A 23931-nucleotide genomic window follows, 5' to 3' on the forward strand; every position below is an offset into this window, starting at 1 on the left:
CCATACTGAACCACCGCAGAATAGGGGCATTTACATTTATAATTTATTGCTACAACTTCCTTCTACTTATTAAGCCAGCTGAACGGTAGTGCTGATTTGCTAAAACCATCTGCCTCAGAAAAAAGCCAAACAGGAAAGCGCCGGTGGAAGCAGAGGCCATCACGGAAGAAGCTCCTGGAAGTGTCTGAATAATTGCAGACGCGCTCTGCAACTTTGATCCATGCTCCCAGTCAAACGTGACAAGATTTCTCTGATTTATTTGCTACAAGCTGCCCTGGCATTGTGCCATCCTTTGGGCTGGCAACCAGCTCCACAAAGCAGGGTTTCCGTCCAGTATGTTCTGTAGCTGCATGGCTGCTGCAGGTGCTGTGCTGCAGGAGATCCAGGCTGGGTCAAGGAGCTGGAAAGCCAGACAGATGGCTGTCACCTGTGACACGTTCACCTCTATTGTCCAGGACTGGGTGAGTCTGAGATGATTCCAGATTTTTATTCCAAAGGATGAAATGAAAGGCATCTCTACGGAGCTTCCCAGCGTTGTCTTCTGCGCAATGCTTCTCCCTTCCCAATGTTCCAGGGCCTAGCTATGCCTAAATTCTCTCATCTCCAAAGGGAGAACCATCAGGTATTAAGAGAGCTAAGTTATGATGTGCTATTTTTAAAAATTACGAACAATAGTTGTCACAGAGGGCAAAGTATATTATGAAATAACTCAAAGGAGACAATTCTATTTTTAGTCTCATTTGAAATCTGCGTATGGTAAGTAACAGCAATTAGTCACGCTGTAACAACAGCCATTATACTTAACAAATGTTGGCTAGGTCTTTTTATTAAAATAATTTGTATTTAGCTGTAAGCGCTCGTGTGTCCCAACACGTAGAATGTTGGACTCTGCAAACCTCCATTCACGAGAACGCCACCATTAACTCATGCAGCTTGACTCAGGAAGGCAAACGCTGTCACCTGTCAGCAGCGAGATACAGCAGCTTCTTTACATCAAAGAACGTAATGGGGAAGCCCCACTGGCAACCCTTTTTAATTACAGTAATTGTTACTGAAAGCTACTGAAATCTGCAACAGTACACGTGAGTAGGCCAGCGATGCACAGTGACTTTTCTTAAGCCGCTGCGATGCCCGTAAACCCTCATTTCCAGCTGCAGAATCCCTTCTCTCTAACAGCATCGGTTGCTGCCCGTGCAAAGCAGGTGCGTGCGTGGCAGCAGGCGGCGTGGGAAAGTGCTGGCCCACATCGCACGGCGCTCCTCCCGCTTCTGTGCATGCACGTGGTGAAAAACCAGGCCCCAGCCACGCTGCACCCCCTCCTCCCGGGTCACAGCGGGTGAAGCACCTGCAGGGCTGTGGCACGGCAGGGCAGCCAAGGATTTGGGGTTACCCTCCAATGGGCAAGGCCAAAGTCAACGCCACGGCTGCAGGAACTCGAAATTTCCCCATTCCATGAAGAACTGTCACTGCACCTCACCGCATCCCTCTATTCAATCCCGGTCACGCCGCCCTCGGGACCCCAGCCCTCCCCGCCTCCCAGCCCCGCGGCTCCCCACCTGCTCGGCTGGGCGGGTCTCTGACGGGCGGCGGGGGCCTCTCGCTGGGCGGGGGGGGCAGGGGTCCGGAGCGCCCCCCCCCGCCGCCAGCCGCCGAGGAGGAGCCCAGCGAGATGTTCCTCTGGGGCAGCCGCGGCATCTCGTCGGTGCCGCCGGGGACGGGCGGGACGGGGGGCGGCCCCGGCCGGGTGGGGGGCGGCGGCGGGGGCGCCGGGGCGCCGAGGGAGGGCCGGGGGGCGGCGGGCACGGGCGGCTTGCTGTTCTGCGGCGGCGGCGGGGGCAGGGTCGCCTCCCGGGCGGAGGGCGGCCTGTGCCCGGCGGGGGGCGGCGGAGGCGGCGGCTTGTCCTCCGCCGGCCGGCCCGGGGTGGGCGGCAGCGGCGGCCGGCTGGAGAAGGGGGGCGCCGCGCTGGGGCCGGGCTGCCGGAGGGGCCCGGCCGACCCCGCGCTGCGGCTGCCCGGGAACGGCGGGGGCGAGGGCCCCAGGCTGGGCTGCCGGCTGACACCCGGCACGGGCTGCGACCCCCTGTTGTGAAGGCTGGAGGCGATGGGCCGGGGGGTGCTGGGCACCGGGGGCGGCACGGCCTCGGGCTTGGAGCCGACGTCGGGCCTCGGCGGCGGCGGCATGCGGCTCCTCTGCGGCTCGGGGGCGGCGGGCCGCGGCCCCGAGGGCGGCCCCGGGAAGCGCGGCGGTCCGCTCGGCGGTCCGCTCGGCGGAGAGAAGGGCTTGGCGGCTGCGGAGCGGCCTCCGGGCGGCAGGGCGGGCGGGCGGCCTCCCCCGGCATCTGCGGACAAGGGAGAGGGAATCGGCATCCATCGGCGCAGCGGTTCCCGACGGGCCGCGGCCTGAGGCGCTACAAACGCTAAGGGGGTCAAGCCCCGGCGAGGGGCAGGCGAGCCCCCGGGGGTCAGCACCCAGCACAGCCAGCAGCAGTTCTGACAGCATTGGGGGAGCGCTCCCCATACGGGTGACACCCTCATCCCGCTCAGGAGGGACAACCTGTGAGGGACCAGAGCAGCCCGCAAGGTAACGCAAGGGATAGCGGCCCTCGCCTAACCAGCAACAGAGCAGGGAGGGGAGAAATGGTCAAGAACAAGTATCTGACACCATCAGCCTGAAAGCAAAGAGATCTTCTTGTTAAACATAATTTAAAAGCTAACAGTCCTGTAAAAGGCTCTTTTCAGCCCTTTCTAGTGGCCGTTATTAAGGATGTACTTGTGCACGTCAGGAAGAAGGCAGCCAGCCTTGCAGCTGAAGCACTGTTCTGTGGTGCCAGGAACTGTTGTGTTAATACAAGTTCCCAAAATAGACCGTGACACAATAGAAAATACCAACTCCGAGAGACTGTTTTGTACACATATGCTGAAAACTTATGTTAGTCTATAAAATATGTAAAGGTCATAACACTCTACAACCCTCATTGCTCAGTCCTTCACCAAGCATGAGATCCTATGTCTTTAACCTTACAAAACTCACTGGCCCCAGATCTCCTTTGTTCCAAAGGGCGTGAGGCTTCGGGCAGCTGTCTCAGCAGCCAGAAGAATCCAGCACATGCCCCAGACAAGCCTCCAACTGCAGCGTGCGTACCAGCCAGCTGGGATGCCTCATGCACTCCCTCAGTGGTAAATCATGCTGTTGTGGAGCTGACGCAGATGTACTTTCCATTTGGAAAGTAGATCCTTTTTCCTCGTGCACAAGGGAGCATTAACCTGGAATCCTCTTATGCTTCCCTCTGGTCCTGCACACCCACAGCTAAGGCAGGACCTGTTCTGCCTGACTGTACTTTGCAGGTAGCAATTCAACATTGCTGAGATCTTTAGTTTTTATAGATAACTAGGAGGATGGGTGTAAAGACTAGTCTCACTTCTCCTTCAGAAAACCTAGTATTAAGAATAAAACAAGGTTCAAGCTGAAAACTACATTTCCTAAGAGCCTAAGATATTTAAAGACTTTTTCAGTACCAGCAGGTAATTTACTGCCGTGCTGTGAAGGTTTTAAGCAATGTCATTTACTTTTTCACACTGAAACTGCAAGGTCTTTCTTACCAGCATCTCGACTTGCAGCAGATCTGAGCCTTGGCATTCCTGCTTGAAAAAGGCCTCCAAGGCCAGGTGGTCCACCACCACCAAAGCTGCCACCACCGCCACCACCAAAACTCCCGCTGCTGCCACCACCACCTCCTCCACCAGGTCCTTTGGGTTCTGTTGGGAAATAATCCCCGACGTTAGGCAGAGAAGCAAGACTGATCCTGCAAAGTCATCTCTTTCATTAAAGCGACATTCGTAACTGGGGAAAAATGGACGAGCTTTCAAAACACACAAATCCTTGTCCAGGCTGGATCATCACAGCTACCATCACCACCACTATTGCACCATGGAAGAGGTGATGCAATAAACATAGCCGCTGTGTTTTATTAAGCGATCACTTTCCTTTAGTCTGCTCTGGACTGGAAAGCAGAGAAATAGTTGCTATGGAGAATTTGGAATTGAGCATGGATGAGACCTCCTAGAATATCATGTTGTCTTTGTTAGCATCTTTGCAGCTGCTTCCCATTTCTTCACACCTTTGCTCTCTTATCCTTCCCTTCCACTTCCCCATAAGCAAACCAAAAGACAGGGCAATCTCATGGGAAATGAAGGAAGGAAGGAAGGAAGGCAGAGGTGTCCTTCCTCTTGGAGGTATCTCTGGTGATCACTTCTGGGACTGCACAGACCTCTGTCACTACTGATGTTGCAACACATCTACTTATTTAAACAAAGCCTCGTGAGGAAGATATTTCATTTCTGATTACTTTCCTGTAGGTCTAGAAATGCAGTGACAGGATCACTAGCTGCTAGTTTTTCCAATAGGGAGGAATTATTTTATCAGCCACTGCCCTTCCTCTCCCATTTCTCTCTAATGTCAATATTTCTGCTGTGACAACACTGGAGTCCTAAGTGTAAAATGAAGAGGCTTCCACAGCTACAAACACAGGGAAGAGCCCTATTCAGAGCATCACTGCAAAATGAGCAGGCCCAGAGCCTGGGATACCTGTGGAGATCCGCTCTCAGATGACGGGCTACATGGCTGAGGATCAGTTGCTTAATTTCTTGGCATCTTGATTTCCACAGCTTTGTGTGGGTAAAAATTTCCCTGCCTTCAAAGTAAAAAGGAGGAAGAATGTGTCCATGGAGGAATGTTTCACATCATCCTTCTCTTAAGCATGCTAGCTCAGTTCAGCTCTGACTCACATAGGGTGTGAACCTCTGGAGAAATGCTGCTACTATGGTTTAGTCTTTCATCATGATTTGTTAATTCAGGTAAACAAGATAATAGGCTGCATAATTTTAATCTTACTGTTTACCCCTCCTTTAATGCCTTTAATAGTTTTCGCCAGCTCATTACAATAGCTAGAACAGTAACTTTACTGTCAGAGATAATAACCAAGTGTTTAAAAACTAAGTACCTCACTGACTGCAGGACTGGGGTTTTTTTAATTATTATTATCCTTATTTGATCACACTCCTTTGGGCATTTCCTTCTTTCCTCATCATCTTCCTACCACAGTCCAGCCTTTAACTGCATGGCCAGACCTCGACTGAGGTGTATCACATTTGCTAATTGGTCTGCAGAAGTGTCTTCTCTCCCTAGGCAATAAACGCTGTTCCTCTGACGTGGCAGGCCCTTGTTCCTTGCTCTTCTCCCGTTCCTGTTCTGTCTTCCCAACACTTTTGCTGCACAGGCTTTTCCTGCCGAGATGTACAGTGAGACACCGCAGCAGCGCAGCTGGATGGAGACTTTGTCTCCAGCTCCACAGGTAAGTGGAGCTGCTGCCTTGTGCCAGAGCACCACAAGGCAGGTTGAGCAACAAGGCTCAGCCAAAAAGAGAACACCCCCGAGTCACTCCAGCAGCGGCAAAACAGAGTCCAGCAGTGACACCCAGGTGGGGTTGTGGCTCCTGGCTCTGGTTTTGCTTTAAGTGGCACTGGGGCCATTAACAAGCCAACGGTGTGGTTCCAGGGGTGCCTTTGTTTTTATGCTGTTTATGCAAAAGTGGAGTCTGCAATTCCACTTTATTCTCTGTGCTCTCAGTCCTGATGGGGGTTTTGTTTACCTGATCTGCTGCAGCCCCTGAGCAGAGCTCCCAGTAGGGTTTGCATAGTTTTGTGATTTAAGCAAATAAGAAAGTTAACTCTTTAAGGGAGTAAGCAAACAAATTATCACTCACATTTCATAAGCAGTACCTGATTTCTCAGCTGACTTAATCCATGATGAAGAGAATTTATATATGACAACTTTTGGCCTTTTATTTTACCTGCTTCTCTCATGGCAGTTCATCTGGTGATACATAAAATAATTTTCTGCATTCAGATATGTAGAACTATTAATGTCTGCAGAAATTCCAACATACAGAAGCATACTTACTGTCTAGAATTGGAGCACTTCTGTCATTAGTAACAGTCTTCTTCAGCTTTTTTCCTTTGGTAATATCAGATAATAGAGCATTTCGCCCTGCTTGTTCTGACCTGCTTAGGGATGGCTTTTCAGTATTTGCCTGCAAAATAAAATAAAAAAAAATGAGGAGGCAAAATAAACCTCAACTTCTAGCTACAAATTTCTGCTCAAAGACAGTAGTTACCCGAGACCTCATTTTCTGTTTTAACGGCACTAGAGCGGGTAGCGTGCTGCGTCTGGGATGTGAATGATGTTATAGGTAGCTGCCTCAAGGCGCCAAACACTGCTGCTATTCTAACCTACAGTACTTGCTGGAAACAGAACACTTACTATGTGAGTTCATATTTTTTTAATTCAAGATTTAATGTCTCTGATTTTCTTTTAAAGCCAAGGCACATCTGTGGCAAATTGCCATTTTGGAGACTGAACAAGAACAGACTACATGCATAATTTGATTACACAAAAAGGTGGACATTTTTGAATGTTGTAGTGAAAACTCCTAATATAGAAATTCTGGCTAAATCAAAAGAAAGATGGAGTTGTATTTACTATTTTAGTTTTAATAGAAATACTTTAAAATGGCAATCACCACTTCAACAATATAGACCTCTTAAAATAGATCAAATAAAACCTTTAGGTGCATGAGGTTTGTCTCTTTTCACTTATGTTTTGGTGACACAGTTTTTCAAGGAAGTAGCAAAAAAAACCCAAACAAACAAACATACACTTATGTACACACACATGCATGTATATATGGTTATTTCTGCTAGGAAATGGGGCTCCTGAAAAGCTTTCTAACTTATCAGATCAGTGTTATGGAAATTTCCTGAAAGGTGGTGGGAGTTGCCACGGAGAGACCAAGCACAGAGTCCACATCTTGCTTGTGGTAGAAAATGAGGGAAAGAGTCTTCAGCAGCACAGCCCAACCTCTCTGTGTAACCAGCTCGGGTTTCTGATCAAAATATCTGAGTACTTTACAACAACATTTCATTTTCTTTCTTGTCAGTGAGGTGATTGTCGGAGGGCAAACACAGCACAAGCTTTATTCCAGCTTAGGCTGTCTTCAGTCAGGTCTGATGTCGTCTCACCCACTACACTGTGCCAGCAGTGGATCCTGCACTCTGACACAACAGGCTGGTTGAGGGAGCTATGCTGGCTAAGAACTATCCTTACCAAATTTAAAAAAAAATAGGATTAATTTTTTTTATTAGGGTTATGTAAGTACTAAAGTAGAACAAGGGAGAAGGTGGGAGTATGTGGCTGGAGAAAGGCCAGGGGAGAGCAAGACTTCAAGTCCTGTGACTTAGACAAGCTGTTCAGGAGCTGTGCCTCTCTGCCCAGGATCCCTACACTAGATCAAACCACCAGTGTGGGAGGAAGAGGAGGATGGAGAGTCAATGTGGCTAGTGACATCCCGATGGGCACTGGAAGGGAGTGGAAGTGACGGTCCTACTTGTAGGATCAATCATCAGCCATAAATAAAATGTCGGAGAGCTTTCTCCAAATATCACGCATACCCTCGTCCATACCTCAGCACCTCTGAACATCCTGTTCAATATGACAAGCAGCAGCAGAGGATAGTGTAATACTGTACATTTACCTCCTGTAAAACTTACCAAGGCCAGTGTTGGGGGCGGAGGGGGAGCTGGAGGGGGAGGCACCGGCATGGTGGAAGGCTGACCTCCTTCTGGTCCCGCTGAGAAACCTGCACAGCAAAACACAGAAACACATAAGACCCAGAGATTAATAAGTCTGTCACCTTGGGCAGTACTTTCTACTCTAAAAACTATCCCTGCAGCTAACAGGTTTATCTGCTACATTTTCTAAGTCTAAATAGTCTGCATAAAGCACTTAATGTTTCATTATATGTAAACCAGCTGCATCCTTAAATGGGGGCTCCCTACATGACCCCTACTGCCATGCAAACTCAGAGACAAACATATCCAGTTTTGCCCACATATACAACCCGTGCATTGGTATGGCAATGCACAAAAATGCAATATGGTCACATGCAACAATAAATAACAAAAACCAACCGCGTTTAATCCAACACTCTTGTTCCTGTGGAAGTACTTCAGGATAATCCCATAGCTATACCATCAACCCTTACTTCAGGAAGGCATCATCTCTTTAAGATCATACTGAAAGAGAGATGCTGATCTTTTAAGGCCGTTACACTGCTGGAAGATCCACACACAATTACGGGTAGAGGGTGGAACGGCAGAGCTCTAGCAGACTCATGCTTCTTCCTTTCTCCTTAGTTGCTCTGAAGACACCCAGCTCCTTCATCACCTCTGAATGCACCTTCCTCCTTCTCAGGAGCAGCACACAGTCATGCTCTCTGTACCTTCCCAGAGGAGGAAGAGCAAGCAGGCAGCCTGGCCCCTCAGCTGCCGGCTGCTGCAGAGGGAAAAGCCTGGCTGCCAAAGCTCAGCCTTCCCTGAGCTTCTGTGCCAGGGACCAGCCTCCTGCTTTTCTCCACCCAAGCAGAACTTCTGACCTAGGGCAATCCTAGGAGTGTCACACCTGAGATGGATAACTTCACTGCAATTAAAATATTAACCAAAAAAAAATGAAAAGCATCGAGGATTTTTTTTTCAAGTTACAAAGACTTCTAGTGGCATTTTGGCACACTGCTCGCAGGAACTGTGCCTGTCGGAGACTCCAGGTTTTTTCTAATGGTGCTATGGCATTTCAGCATGTGCTTTGCTCTTTGCCATTTACCTGAGCGAGCTTCAGTAACAGCAATTTGCCACCACTTACATCATGTTTGCACAAGACAGGTAAACACAGCGGGAACAAGAACAAGGGTTATTCTCCAGAAACCCCCAGGTTGACCGCTGAGGTCTGCAGAGCGGTTATTTAAAAGAATACACAGCTTTTACTTTCTGAAGTCACTTAATTGTTTTTGATAAAACCAAGGAGAACTGTAATAGCACAGTATCTGCCAAATCAACTTCATGCTATGTAAAATACCCTTTACAGTTTAAATGAGCACTAGGAAAATGGTCTGAATAGAACAAAATTTGCAGTGAGAAGTTGAGGTGAGTCACCACCTACAAAGTCTGTCATGGCTCTGAGCTGATCCATGATACATGTGTGAGAAAAAAAATGGCTAGAAGTAGAGATTTATCTTGTCAGATGCTCATACTTCAAAAAAATTAGAATACAGCTTTAAACCCATACAAAAAAAAAATGCTGAGCTACCTTCCTCAGAAGAAAGCTTTTCTGAAATAAGACTTAAATGCATTTTGTCTGAAATCTTTAAGGAGAAAAGGGTTTGGAAAGGAGTCGGACACATCACCCCTAGCTCTGGCTGACTAGAAAAAAACATGGAGTTCAAAGTGGCGCGAGGCACTACTGTTTCTCTAGTGTTTGCAGGTTTTCTTCTCTTGTACGGCAGAAACTGTTTCTCTTTCCGGTTACTGCGAAAGAGCAAGAGGAGCAGAGGGGAAGCTGGCAGACAGACAGACTGACTGACAAAGAGGAAACTGTGAAGCCAAGCCTATGCAGCACTGTAGAAACACATGTTGTGTTTGCAAACGGACCAGCGTACTCTCATCAGTCCTCTGGTGAGTTACCAAGCATCTTACAGCAGCTCCAGAGAACCAGCAGCTTCACATCCAGAGCATCTGCCTGACTCGTTATATTCCCGTCTTCTGCTCTCATTCGTTACATAAAACTCTGCACGAAGCCCTGTCCTTTCCCGATCTGCTTATCCTAAATGCAATATCTGAAATCTGAAGCCTATTAAAAGCACCAAGACTAACGGTGCTTTGTTCCTCAGCTTCCTGTTTAAAAAAATAGTCAACAGGAAAATTATTTCTTACAGCAGACCACAATCATCCTGTTTCTTAACACAGTCTTTTCACAGCTGGTCTACGAAGCGCTTTCTCTAAAAAGCAGTGTTTTTGCAAATGCCATAATTTGTCTACCTCCCTGTCAGTTAAGTGATTGCTTTCTGCATGCTTGTGCTGGTCTGTTCTACTTTTTTTTTTTCCCTTTTAACAGGGTTGTTTTAGACCAGCTGCTTAAGGAATTGGTGGAGACAGAGGTGAAGCAAGGTAACGGTCTAAGGATGAGTTCTCTAAGGGGAAGCCACTACCCATGGACGCATCCAGCCTCTCCAAAACCCCCCTTGCACACACTATTTGCAAGGAGGTAGGAAGGAGAAAGGCACTGGGTGCCCTCTCTTTGCAATCCCATCTTCCAGAGGGATGACATCCTCTGAGGTATCTGTAGTCACCAGCTGCACATTAGCTAGTACCTCCGCTGGTACCGAAGGGCTTTCTCAACAGGACAGGAGTGGAAATTAGGTACGCAGCTGCACACTGATGAACTCAGCATTCAGCTACTGCTGAACAAGCCCTGTAGCTTCCAGGGCAGTCACTTAAGGGGGTCTGAAAATGGCATTTTGGAAGCACAGGACACACTTCTGTAATAGTCCAAACTCAGGCAGAACCGGCTTGGAGTCTGATGCAAGCATCCCGCAGAGTTGTTTACTCATGATCTAGAGCACACACTTCCCTTAGGAGCCATCAGAAAAGAGATCATATGGCATGACTCAGAAATCTGTGTGCCCACACACAAGAGTGTAACACATACACTTAACAGAGCCAGTTAAACACTCCAGTTTTTAAGCTAAAATCTGACAATCTAAGTTATGCACTGCTTCAGTCTCACTTCTGTCACTCTCTGACTCTGCTGCTGAGAATTTCAGAAACTCAAGCTGAAACTTTGCAGCAAGAAATGGCACCTCCATCTTTGAAGCTGTAACTCACCCTTGGCTGTTTGGTGGTTAAACTTTGCACAATCTATTTCTTTGACTGTTTGTAAGCAAAAAAAAAAAAAAAGGTGCGCTCTGGATTTTTAAACTGGGTCACTGTAAGCCTGTATGAAGAATAACAAGGGGCTGAAGAGACGCAGCGCGCCGGGGGCTTGCCCACACAGCACACGGCGGTGCTGGGGCTGACCCCTGGGATGGGCAGCACCCCTCGGGCTGCAGAGGCAAAGCAGCTGAGTCAGCACCACGCTGAGCTTGAATTCTGCAACCACTTTGTTCACCACTATTTGCAAGATCGCTGTTTTGTGCAGAGTATAGAGATGTCCTAAGATGTTAAGCATAACTCTGCAATTAGAGTGCAAAGGAAGTTTTGGTTACTGTTCTACACTGCAGCGATGGGCTCAGTTCATTATTTGCTCTTGGTCAGTGGGAAAGAGCTGGATTTAAGAAATGGACACTATGTTCAACTGCTAACAGCTGACACTATAAAAATACCTGAAATAGTAACTGATTCACCCAGTAATAAATTTTACCTACCAAACTGGTTAACAACCAAGTTGCTTATAACACTTGGTGCTGCAGGGTGCTGAAGAGGAACCAGTTCCAAAAGAACTGAAAGTATACTGGTACTTTGAAACCCAGGACACCTGTCCTTGCGTATTTTCCAGGCAGTAGTGTAAGTTATCACAGCTTTTAAGAAGCTATATGGAAATGTTGTATCTAGAAGAGCAGCAGAAAGGATTATGGTACATACACCACAGCATCGGCCCCTGAGCCCCCAAAACAAAGGTCTGCATTGTGAGCAAGAGAGAAGGATTTCCACAGCTGGCAGCGGCGGCGGCAGCTGCTCTCCCGCTGCGAGGCAGGCGCCAGCAGCACCGTGCACACCGCTGTTTCCTCCGGAGGTCCGGCCCCAGTTGGGGCTGCTGCCATTGCGAGGAGCTGGCACCCCACCGCGATCCTCACACTTGCTCTGCACCGCCTCAGCCACAACCCTGGTGCCAGGCCAGCCTCCCTGCAGGCCACCAGCAACGTTCTCCAAAGGGTGTGCGCACAGCCTGCAGCTGCTGCCTTTTGAGAAAGCCACCCCGGCCATTAGCCCACCTAATCCCAGGGAAATCGTATGATCATAGAATCATAGAATGGTTTGGGTTGGAAGGGACCTTCAAAGGTCATCTAGTCCAAATCCCCTGCAAGGAGCAGGGACATCCCCGACCTGACTAGATCAGGTTGCTCAGAGCCTCATCCAGCCTGGCCTTGAATGTTTCCAGGGATGGGGCATCCACCACCTCTCTGGGCAACCTGTTCCAGTGTTCTACAACCCTCAGTGTAAAAATTTTTTTCCTTATATCTAATCTAAATCTACCTCCCTCTATTTTAAAACCATTACCCCTCGTCCTATCACAACAGGCCCCACTGAACAGTCTCTCCCCATCTTTCCTGTAGGCCCCCTTGAGGTACTGGAAGACCGCTATAAGGTCTCCCCAGAGCCTCCTCTTCTGCAGGCTGAACAGCCCCAACTCTCTCAGCCTGTCCTCATAGGAGAGATGCTCCAGCACCCTGATCATCATGGCCCTCCTCTGGACCCTCTTCAACTGGTCCATGTCCATCTTAGGTTGGGGGCTCCAGGCACACCCTGCAGTCACTATCGGAAATGGTATTAAAATATTATGATACATAACACATTGTGATAAAAACTGACTTCATTTAAAAACCAAAGTATAGGAGACAGTATGTGATGTGTTCTGCAAAGAGCCCCTTGCTCCGTGAAGTGATCCATAAGGAGCAGTATGCAGAAGTGGCACTGAACTGAACTCCCTGAAACATAAATTCTGGGCATCTCCCATTTAATTTGGTACTTCAGAAATAATTTCAGGAGCATTACAACTGCTGCACAGAAATGTGACATTTAACGTGGGATGGACAGCACGAACAACTGGATGGCAAGTCCGCACCTCGTCAGCCATTTTGAGCTGCTTTGAGGCACCCCCTCTGAAACACATTGAGTCAGAGGCAGACAGCTCGCTGTGGTTAATCATTTCCTGTGTGATTAATTTCCAAGCCATAAAAGAGGAAGGAACAAACAACTGTAGAAATAAAATAGAAGCGATAGAACTCAGGGGGAAAAAAACCCCAAAGTTGCCAATTAAAATGATTGGCCCTCTATGCAAAAGGACCGAACTTCCAAACCAGTGCTGAGCTGGGTCTTTCAAAATGCATTACTTCCTGCTAATGAAAGAAAGGAAAAGTGAAAAAAAAATCTGAATTTGAGGAAATTGGGCTAGGTTACCAACGATTTTAGTAAGGTAGCTCTCAAAACAAAAAGGACAACTAACGATAAACACATTACAAAGTAGCTGGAAAATAATTTAAGATCAGTTTCATACAGACCACAGTATTTTTTCATGAATCGTTTTTTAACGGAGTACAGAAGTATCAAACCGTTTTGATAAAAAAAAGTTACCATGTTTTCTTATGAAATTTGTTCAAGTCCCCCTGCTCCCACTTTCCTTGGTGGACCCGAGTCATTGGGAAGTCTACGTTCCCGGACCGCACCACCGTATCCTCCAAAGGCCAGAGGGGCTCTTTGCGTTAAGAGTTGGGTGTGGATGAGAGCTTCGGAGGATGCTGAAGACACTCCTCCCACACAACACCATGCCAGTAAATCCCATCTGAAAATTATCAGATATTTTTCTTCTTCTCTTTTTATTGACGTTTCTAAAAATATAGACAACTATAAATAAATATAAAGATAGATGGTTTTCAACCCCTGAAGAATTCAAGAAGGACACCAAACCAAACCTAGTGCAGCGTGAAGCTACCCAAATATACTGAAGAGGAATTCCCCTACAGGGAGAAGAAAGAATATTTAGGAGACTCTCTGGCCTCAATCACTCACACAGAGCAGGGCAAAGCCTCTGACAGGCGCTAAAGGAACCCAATACAAGATTTACATAAGACTCCGCAAGTCTGCTGTATAACTGCCCTATACTCCTCCTAACTGGGATAACCTTCCAAAGCCCAGGAGGAAAGAACATTTAAAATGTTACTCTCAGTATTTTTGGGTCCTTTAACATCAGTGACTTGTCTTTTAAGGATGGCTTCTGGCTGAAATGACACTCCTTTTGGTGCAGGGATTACAAGACTGTGTGGCCCAAGAAAGGACATTGCAAGGGTGTGAGAATGTAAATTGTCTGAACCTCTCTGAAGGAAGCTGTGGCAGCAAAAGGAGGCACTAACATTTCACCCTTAAAACCGCTTGCAGAGAACCAGACAGCCAAAAGAGAGACCAACAGAGCAGAAGTTACTTTGGATGTATGAGACCCAGGGAAATTCTGGGGAGCTGCCGCTGCCAGAGAGAGGAAGCCATCTTTGTCTGGGACTTTTTGTATTTCAAAGAAACTCTCCACAGTACCTGAAATGAGTGGTATGAGTACGACTTTCCACACAGCCTGAAAAATGCCATCCCCTAGCAAAATGCCAGGGCAGAGAAAGCAGCCAGTACACGGGATGCCCGAGAGCTCTTGCCTCCTGATGGATGACAGGCTTCATTCACCAGCACATGCATAAAGTGGATGAGGTCTCTGTGGCCCCGAAACAGGACTTAACCCCAACCTGAATGACACACAGGAGATGGCAGTAACAGGAAAATCTGCCACGGGGAACTGCATCTGTACAAACTCGGCAGTGACTGACTTGGGGGAGGCAATGCCATCCTGCTGCAGTCAGGGGCCAAAAAGGAGACAGGAGGAAAGCAAGAGCCTGGAGGTCTCCGGCAGGAGTGCACGAGGCAGTTCTTGTGGAAGAAACACATGTCAAGCCAGTATCACAGTGAATATTTTTTTCAGCCCTACACAGGCTGCAGAGAGATGATATATTTTTTGTTCTGTTTTGTTTTAGACATACCCTTTTCAATAAATTGCAGTGTTTTAATATTTTACAACTTAGAACAATATAACTGAGCTATGTAGAAGATTTAGGTGCTGGGGGCTAGTGAGGAGCAGTGAGATAAATAACCACAACAGCAAACAAAGTACAAGGCTATTTAGGAAAAAAAAAAAAAAAAAAAAAAAAAAAAAAAAAAAAAAAAGAGGATGCCATGAGGTGCTTTCACATCTCCATGTGTTATCCCAGGCACTCGCACCCTGCCGACCCTACAGCATCTCCATCTTCTTCCACCCCTCACGCTCACCTCCCTCATCCCTGAGCACCCAGCCAAGCGCAGTGACCCTGCAGGCAGCACCGACTGCAGCTCAGACTGGGCAACTCCCCAGAGCCTTAAAACCCCCTAAACACCTTTGATCTACTTCCTGCCATCACAGCAAAACAGTAACAAAGCAGGTTACTGTGGGGTGTCAGTGACAAGTGGACTATCAGACCACTGAGCCAGCACATGACCACAGGGTGCCAAGAGCAGTAACAGCCAGATGCACTTATGGTCCACAGCAAGTTGCATCCAGCAAACCTCATCTGTCAAAGGCAACCAGGAGTTAGACGGCAGAAATCCAGCGCTGCTGCATCCATGGAAAATTACAGCTAAGAAATAGGCTGCTATGGTGTCAGAATGTTGTTTTAATCCAAGTATTTTTAAAAGTGGTTTTTTTTTTTTTTCCTTTTCAGTGACATATTTTTCAAGATATGCAGAGGATCATAGGCAATGGCTAGCTTTGAAGGATTGCCCCCAGTCTCCAATATAGTCACTATTTGGAAGAAGCAGCAAAAGCTTTTGGTCAGTTGAAGTGTTTGGATGTTGACTTGAGAAAAGCTGATAATGCAAGAGCAAATACACTACAGCAGAAAGTATCTCTCTGACTCATGGAAAAAAAGAAATTGCTCCCATCCAATCCATGCTCCTATAATTTTTTTCAGTCAGTACTTTTGGAGGAGATGTACAGAAATATTCCTGTCTGCTCAGACTCTTGAGAGCGGGCTCATGCCCTCCGCCACAGCGACCCTGCCCCGGGGAGCGGGACCTCAGCCCTGCACACGGCGCCTGGAGCAAAGTCCCTGCACTGGGCACGGTGGGAGGGAGTCTCGCCAGTGATTTAAAACAAGCACACGTATGTTATTCTCAGCAGGAGGCTCAGGCCAAATGTAGCAGAGAAATCCACAGTTACTGGGCTGTATCCCAGCCCTCAGGACAGGAGGACACAACTTGAGACACTGCAGCCTCCTACAGCTCCCTCCCTATCCGTGCCAAAAAATGAAAAGCCCTTCCGCCAACCCCTCCACAAAGAAAAGCCCGACAGCAAACAGCTTCACCTTCTCTCCCAGGCAGAAACGATGGTTCAGGACCAAGCTGTTTGTGCCTGAGCTCTCGCTTCAGCTGTCCCGAGCACAGCTGCCTGCAACATTCAATCACCTACCACCCCAGGCAGCCTTTAGTCAACCTGAACGTCTGAAACAACGCACAAGGCCGAGTTATCCCAGGCACGCTGCCCAGCGCAGCCAGTGAGGGATTCACCCCGGCTGGAGGTGACCTCAGCATGTACCCCCAAAGAAAGGGACCCTTGTTAGGGTGCTCTGGAGAGGCTGTAAGGACAACCTCTCCACATAGGAACAACACACCAAGGGGAATAAGGACCATCTATCTCCTCCTTGTGAGCATTTTGTGTTCACAAAATACTGTTCCTAATACAGAGCCCAAGAGCTTCCCTCTGGTGGAGCTGCTTTTTCCAGTGTCTCATTATTGCAGAGGTCATCACTTAGAGTCATGTGGCTGTTCAGCAGCATGTGCTTCACTGCACAGCTTTCTCCTCAAAACTTTAGCCCTCATAAGCTATAGGAGCTGTTGATAGGGTGAACTAGTTCAGAAGTGAAGGATTTCCAAGTATTGCCTCTGGCTTACTCAGTTCTAAATCAGAAAAAAAGTCCCGGAGAGCAGGACTCTTTCCATTAGTTTATACTCACAACGCAGCACTGCTCAGCTCTCCAACCGGACAAGGTAATTCATGGCCTCACCGTGGCAGGCAGCCCACGCAGAGGCAGGCAGAGTGCAAGAAGGGATGTTTCCCACACCTGGTGACCCAGAGGTGGAAAGGCATGGGCTGGCCCTTGGAGCCCCCAGCTCGTTACCATGGAAAAAAAAAAAAAAAAAAAAAACAACAAACCCACAAACTTTTGTTCACATCAGCATCCCCGCCTTTTGCCTTTAAGCCTATTGCTCCATGTGTTTTTGTTTCGTTTTGTGGCTTTTTTTTTTTTTGGGATCCTATGGGTCTGCCATTTGTTTCCTTTCTGTAGCACGAAAGCAATTCTGCCATTTGAATCAAATTGACAGAAATCTGGAAGATTTTTCTCCCCCCCCGACCTCCTCTTTCCACTGTTTTATGGCACAAAAGGCCAAAATGTAGCAGGAATTAGTCTGAATGGGTATTTTTTTTTTTTTTGGACACTCGAGCTGTTGCAACTTTCAGTCAGCATGGAAAGAAGTCATAGGAACCAAATTTGGTGAGCAAGCCCTGGGATTTTGCTGGACTTCTGCTGACCGTGGTTGCCCACCAGTGTGCTGTGGGTCCCCTTCACAGTGGTGGTTATAAGGAGAGTGGCTTCTCTCCTCTGCAAATCCTGAGGCTGAGATGAAAAGAGCCTGTTTGGAGCCACAGGTTACATCATGGGAGCTCTAGGACACTCCATATCACATCCTCTCCGTGGCACTAAATCAATAATGTTGTGACCCGTACAATGCCATTGCTGAAGCTATCTTCACTCACACTTCTCTTCTGACCAACAGGATGACATGAAGGTGCAGTTGAAAACTTTTTACTATAATGAAGGCATACAGAAAAGGATCAAGGATCTCACACACTGTCAGATTATTTTATTTTTTAGTAGGTGTAGGTTTAGAACTCAGTTGGCTTCCGCATTCAAATAGGCTGATTGTGTCTTCTTCACAATCAACTAAGTCTTACTAAACCTGCAGTGAACTGTGACTGGTCTAAAGGCAGCATCTATAAAATAACATCAAAATAGTGACTACCTCTAAAGGGGAAATCTGAGGCACCTAAGGGGCCAGACATGTGGAATTAATTTAAAACACCATTTTCCACACCCCCTCTCTTGTAAATATCGCAATATTCCTAGAAGAATGTTGAAAAACTACAGTGCACAGAGATTAGTTCAGATTTCACATCAAAAACCCAAACAAAAAGTTAAGTAAGTGGCCTGGGCAGTCAGCAGGGAAAGAGCAACTACACAAGCAAACTTCTTCTGCAGCTTACTTCAGAGAAATAGATAGAGTTTTTACAGCCCAGGTGTTGAATTAGAGAGTAACTTGATTACCTGTCATTAGGGGAGCAATAAAGAGCGGATCTGCCCAGAGTGTGGGAAAAATAAAACAAAACTCAACCCCAGATCTGCATAATGTAAGGCAGCCTGCTCCGCCAAAGACAGTTCAGAAAAATGAATACCACCTCAGAGCCAGGTTACTGTCCATAAAAGCCTCAGTTCAGTGCCGCAAGCCCCATAAATCAGTTTTGTGAGAAACAGGCAACCAGGTCTGGTAGAGATTTTAATTAAAAAAAAAAAAAAAAAATATTTTCCACTGTGCAAGTTAATTTTGGATGATTTCAGGCTGCAAAGTGCTGTGACTCCAAACCTCCACTAAAATGGGTGGAGACAGAGAGTCTGATTTTACTGTCATTAGAGTTCACGGAAAGGCCCTGGCCAGTTTGCAGAGGGTCTGGATGAGACGCGTGGTACCTTATGACTTAGCTGAAAGTGTTTGAATTATCTGGGATGATCAGACTTAAAGACTAAGAAGAGTACATCCTGCAAAGTCTCTTGATGTTCTCTGATGTGCAGGGATTTGCACTGTAGCTTAGGGTTAGTCACTAAACCAGATCATTTGGGAGGCACTGAATCATATTTGCACATAAGTAATGAATTTGAGGAATGTCACAGTCAGCAATCAAGGTTGGCGCTGGATCCCACACCACCGTCTTCTGGATGGAGAAGGCTGATGGAGCAAGGACCACAGCCACAGTCTGCACAGAGATGCCATCATGATGCCGGCATCTTGCTTCATGAACTTGGGGAGAGCAACCAGCTAGATATACTGTCATCTGTCGCAAAGGACCACAACCTATTGAAAAACTCCCCATAACTTTCCCTCTGTGCCCTGCACACAGACCATAAACTGAACAGAAACTCACATCAGACCTTACAGACTGACTAGACACTAAATGAGGACTCATTCTGCCTATGACTTGTATCCTGTATTCACAAACCTTCTGACCTCCAGTGCAAAAGGCTATAAAATGGCATTTGATCTGCCATTTACATGCGTATTTCAACAACATGGCCAGGGAAAGCCAAGTTCTTCAGAGACTCTTCTGCGCTGTTGCAAAACAATTACTTTTCTATAATTCACATGCCCAAAGGAATTAATGTGAGTTTGCAAATAATGGAAAATTTTCAGCTTACTGAGGTATAAATGAATGTATGCAAAATATACCATTACTTTGCATACTTAAGAGTTTTTAGTATGTACTATGATTGGTATTTTATCATCAATCCTCCTCTGAGAATAGCTACAAAATTAAACTCTCTGACATAATTTATGTACTAACTAGCTTACAGTAATTAAAAATGAATATCACTGTCAAAGCCTGAAAACCCTGTATGTGAAGCCGGGCAACGTACGCTGGGTATCCGCACACACAGGGAGCTGGACGACAAAGTGTCCGTTTGCACAAGCAATCAAAGCAGCTCGCAGCATCCGTTCTTGCTCGCTTGGAAGGGGGCCTCTGCCCTCTGAGGTCTGGCCTGCTGTGTAGTTCATACTGCGTCTCAGAAAGCTTTCAGATGGGCTGCTATGGTTTCAGTAATTATTTTTAAAGGTTCTCGGCAATATAAAAACAAATCTGCAGAAGAGATTTTAAAATCAGGATGGAAATAATAAAGAGGAGGGAAAACTGGAGGCAAAAAGTAATCTGAAACAAACAGAGGGTGTGCTTTACGAAATGCGTGTCATGTCCCCCCGCCCCAACTCCACAACTTTCATCACCCCTTCTTCATGCTGGAGCCAACCTTAGCTCATCCCAGACTACTCAGAAACTGTGGCCAAAAGGTGATCATCTTTTCAAATGGTCTTCAAAACTTTGGAAACTGTGTCCAAAGCAGTAGAAAAAAAAAACAAACCAAACCAAAAACAAACCTCAAACCTCAAGGTGAATTAAGGATAAGAGATTAATTTTAACCTTAAGCGTCCTACTGTACCTATTTTGGGTTGAAAAGGATTAATTTAAAAACAACAAAGAAAAGCAACAGTATTACTGAAAATACATTAGTTCACATGTGAATTTACACGATCACCTAATACCCTGGCAGTACTGGCAAATGATGTCTCATTCTATTCCATATAAAAAACAAGTCCAAAATGTTATGTTCCTGCATCATGAGATTATTCGCCTGGTTGGAATCCAGCAAGAAACTTCTCCTGCAGCTTACTTCAGAGAAATAGATAGAGGAAGCAATACATTATTGCTATTAAAAACTGTCCAAAAAGACAATTCAAAAACTATGTTTAGATGGCTTGTACAAAACTAACAGATCAGATAACCATTAAGTTGATTGAAGATTGCCATTATCTCTATATTGTTTCGTTCTTTGTATCGTATATAAAATCTACTGAACCAGACCATCTTTTTCTCTGTTTTAAAAAACAGATTTTATAACATACCCATATTAACTACAATAATTCACTGCCTTTATTACTACAGCAAGAAAAGCTTAATTTTAAAAGTCTAATTTTTTAATACAAGTTAAAAAAAAAATTATCAGCTGTCCTTAGCTGATAGGAACTGCTATAGTTTCGCTCCTGACCCACGAAGTCTTGTACTAGAGCAGAAGGTACGGTCCTGTCGTAGTTCAGCCCTGATCAGGACCCATCAGTGAACAGGGCATATCTCTTATCTCATATCTCTACCACCTTAGGCCCCCCCCCCCCCCTAACAAAACCACGACAGGTCCCAAAGTGGTAAGGCGAATCTGTATGATAAGTGATGAGGGCTGCCAGCTGTAGCTGTAGAGCTAAAGCAGACTACCAGCTGCTAGAATTGACTTTTCCTCCTGCGATACTCAACCACTGAATGTATCACATACCTTATTCTGAGCTGGCCAGCACTTCGCCACCTCTGAGACCAGTTACTGGACAAAACTGCTACCAGATGGAAATACAGATGGAAACCCTGCAGAGGATCTCCTGCTCTAGACTCTTTTCGGGAAGAGCAGCTCCAGAGCAAATTAGTGGTTTGGTGACCACCCTGCAAACGGTCACCTCCAAGCTAGGGGCCAAGCAGAGGGATGGGTGGAGGAAGAGAGGCGGGAGGGTGCCTGGAGACACGCTCACTCTTTGGCCAGCATGGAGATGAGCTCTAGATCAGCCCTGGGAATTGAAACCACAAGAGGGAGGCAGAACCAGCAGACTGGTGTTTAGAGAGACTCCCAGGCAAGGAGCCTGGCACTCAGGCCTGCAGACACTCAGGGCTGCAGTGGTGGAAGGACAAATCTGAAATTCTGCCTCTTCTTTTTGGATTTAGTCTAGCTCCTTGTGAAGCAGTAAAAATCTAACCCACAGCACACTGAATATCCCTCCCCGTGTAATGGGAGAGACTTTAGCCTTCAGCATCTGAGTTTGCATGTGTGCAGGTCACCCGCGGCGCTCATGCACTGTTCCTACCACCGACAATTTCCATCTGGGCCAATCTGGAAAACATCCGGAGTAATACAAGGATGAATTTTTCTGTTAAGTATTTCCAACGTTGCCTTTTGGCAAGAAAAAAATGTCAAAAGTCACTTGGAAAAGAAAGATACAGCTAAGAGACGTTTCAATCATTTCATAAATAATCTGCCAAAATGCAAAGAGTAAAATCCAGGCAACAGTAACATTCTTCATATCTATACCGTTACAAGCTAGGCAAAGATCAGAGTATTGACCAACCATAATTACATTTTATATAATTTACTAGAGTACTACGAAATACAAGTCAGGTAACATTGAAACAGAGGGTTCAGATTTTACATGTGGCATTTTAACTGAAGACTCAGCCTTGATATTTGGATTATGAAGTGTCCACATATGTACCAGGGCACACAGTACACATCTGCAGCAGATGATGCCCATTTAAACATCCACAGTAAGGGCACACAGTTAGGCTGTCCATAATCTAAGGTTTCCATTGTCTAGTTGAAAACTCTATAATTAAAGATATTTTTTTAAGATTTCATATATGAAATATCCTTACTTATCTTGGCAATTATCTAATAGATGGCAAGGCATAAGTTCTGTTTTGCATCAGTCTGTGGTTTTTTTAGACTCAAAGGAATTCTAATGTTATATTAAAGACTAAGTCAGTCTAGGAATTTAGATTCCCTGTTCTGCCTGGAGAGGCATTAAAATCTCTACTTGTGTATGTTGGTATACTACAGGATTTAATGATGTGGTTTTGAGAGAAAAAAACCACAATAAAACAAACTAGAAAGAAGGGGAAACTAATTTTATGTACTGTCAAAGTTTAAGATACGAAGAGATTTCTATTTCAATCATGAAATTTTAAAAAGTAATTAAAAATTAATAAAAATGAAAAATTTTGGGGTTTGTTCTTTGTTCTGAAATTTGTACAAGTTTCAGCAGCACCTATGTTTGCTTTAGGTATTTTAAATATATTTTTAAAAGGTAATTTTAGAACTTCCTGATTCCTGAAATTTAAATTCACCGTCAATCTCAGGAAGAAAAAGAGGTTTTGATAAACTTGTGGTTTTAATTAGAAAGGCTTTTCAGTAAAGATGTCCTGAAAAACTATAAGTATGATCATTAACTTTGGTATCCAAACAGAAATTTTCCAACTCAGACATCACAATCCGATTGCTAGAGGCTTATGCTTTCACAGCTTCACATCTGTATTGACATGGCGCTGCTTACCCAGCACAGGGTGCTCTTCCTGACTCCTGACTGCCTCGATCATCACCTGGTCCTGGGAGGGATACAGGGGGAGCTGGTGCCGCTAGAGCCAGCACTGCGAGGACACAGACGCGGACAAGCAAGGGGCCCACAAGTTCTGTACAGGGGACTAGTTTAAAGCATGGCACAAATCAAACCAAAAGCAACCAAGGACAACAAAGTGAAAACGCCCTTCTGCTTTCCTCCACGTCTCCGATTACAGAAGTCTTTGCTCCAATTTATTTCTCTTTGGAAACAACTTTTTACAGCTGCACATGGCAAGTACGTCGCTAGTGAGTGAAGAAGAGAAGCTGGAAAGAATGATTATTAATGGATTCTGCCAAAAAAATAGGCAGGGCAAAGTCTTCCATGGCTTACCAGCAAGAGCTGCTGATCTTCCCCTACGTACAGAGGAGGCATGTCCTGCATTGCCTTCCCAACAAGGAAAACAACGCAACCGCATTGCCTACTGCGGCAACTCGGGCTGGACCCTGTGGGCGCTTGCAGCACGTCCCGCTTTCTATTTGTGAAGCTAGGCGAGTCCACGCACACTAAAAAGGAGCATTTTCCCAAGTCATGGTTAATTAAAAGGAAGATATTCCGTTCAGCTGTCTGCATTTTAAATATTTCTCTCTCCAACTGTTTTCCATGACCTTCAACAACCCAGTGTTTCCACGTAGCAAGCGCAGTCAAAGGCCACGTGTCATGTGGGTGCCTGCCCCGGAGGGTACAGGTTGGTATACCGGGGGGCTCAGGGGACTCTAGTGACATCACACATGAGGTCATACCTGGCTGACTGCATAGGTCATCTCCCTGCTCAGCCGGACCTGCTAGGCAGCTGAACGCGCTAGAGGGACAAATCCACATCTTGCCCGAGCTTGGTGGGAGCTGCAAGCCATTGCTTGAGGACAGACAAGGTATCCCAGCCAGCTGCTCTGAGGCTGGCAGCTCCTGGTTTCTGCCAGTTTTTTGGAAGGGTGCCCAGCCAGCATCGCATGTCTGTGTTAGCTGGCAGCTCTGAGACTGCCTGCTCCACAGGGAGTAGCTGATTTTGGAGGTAATTTGCCTCTATGCAAGACAGCAGGTCTAGCTGAGCTCCTGCTGGTATTCCAAATGCAGCTTTTTGCATAAAAATAGTAGTTTGGTGCTGTTTTAACCTAAAAAAAAGTCTATATGGCATACCACTGCCATGAAAAAACATACCCACAAAACCAAAAG

The 23931-nt window shown here is 46.3% G+C and overlaps 1 protein-coding gene across 3 annotated transcripts in view; it reads right to left on the reverse strand.

Annotated features, from left to right (window-relative positions):
• Window positions 1-23931, reverse strand: part of WIPF1 (WAS/WASL interacting protein family member 1) — a 57476-nt gene that overhangs the window by 9366 nt on the left and 24179 nt on the right. For all 3 annotated transcript variants that reach the window (XM_086751457.1, XM_086751458.1, XM_086751459.1), the window contains 4 exons: window positions 7606-7694; window positions 5960-6089; window positions 3601-3756; window positions 1557-2339 (listed from right to left, as the gene is read on the reverse strand). In XM_086751457.1, coding sequence (XP_086607583.1) covers window positions 1557-2339; window positions 3601-3756; window positions 5960-6089; window positions 7606-7656 — 1120 coding nt within the window. In that variant the 5' untranslated portion in view covers window positions 7657-7694. The remainder of the gene's footprint in view (window positions 1-1556; window positions 2340-3600; window positions 3757-5959; window positions 6090-7605; window positions 7695-23931) is intronic.

The sequence above is a fragment of the Chlamydotis macqueenii genome, chromosome 6 (assembly GCF_036417535.1).
Source record: "Chlamydotis macqueenii isolate bChlMac1 chromosome 6, bChlMac1.mat, whole genome shotgun sequence".
Lineage (NCBI taxonomy): Eukaryota > Metazoa > Chordata > Aves > Otidiformes > Otididae > Chlamydotis > Chlamydotis macqueenii.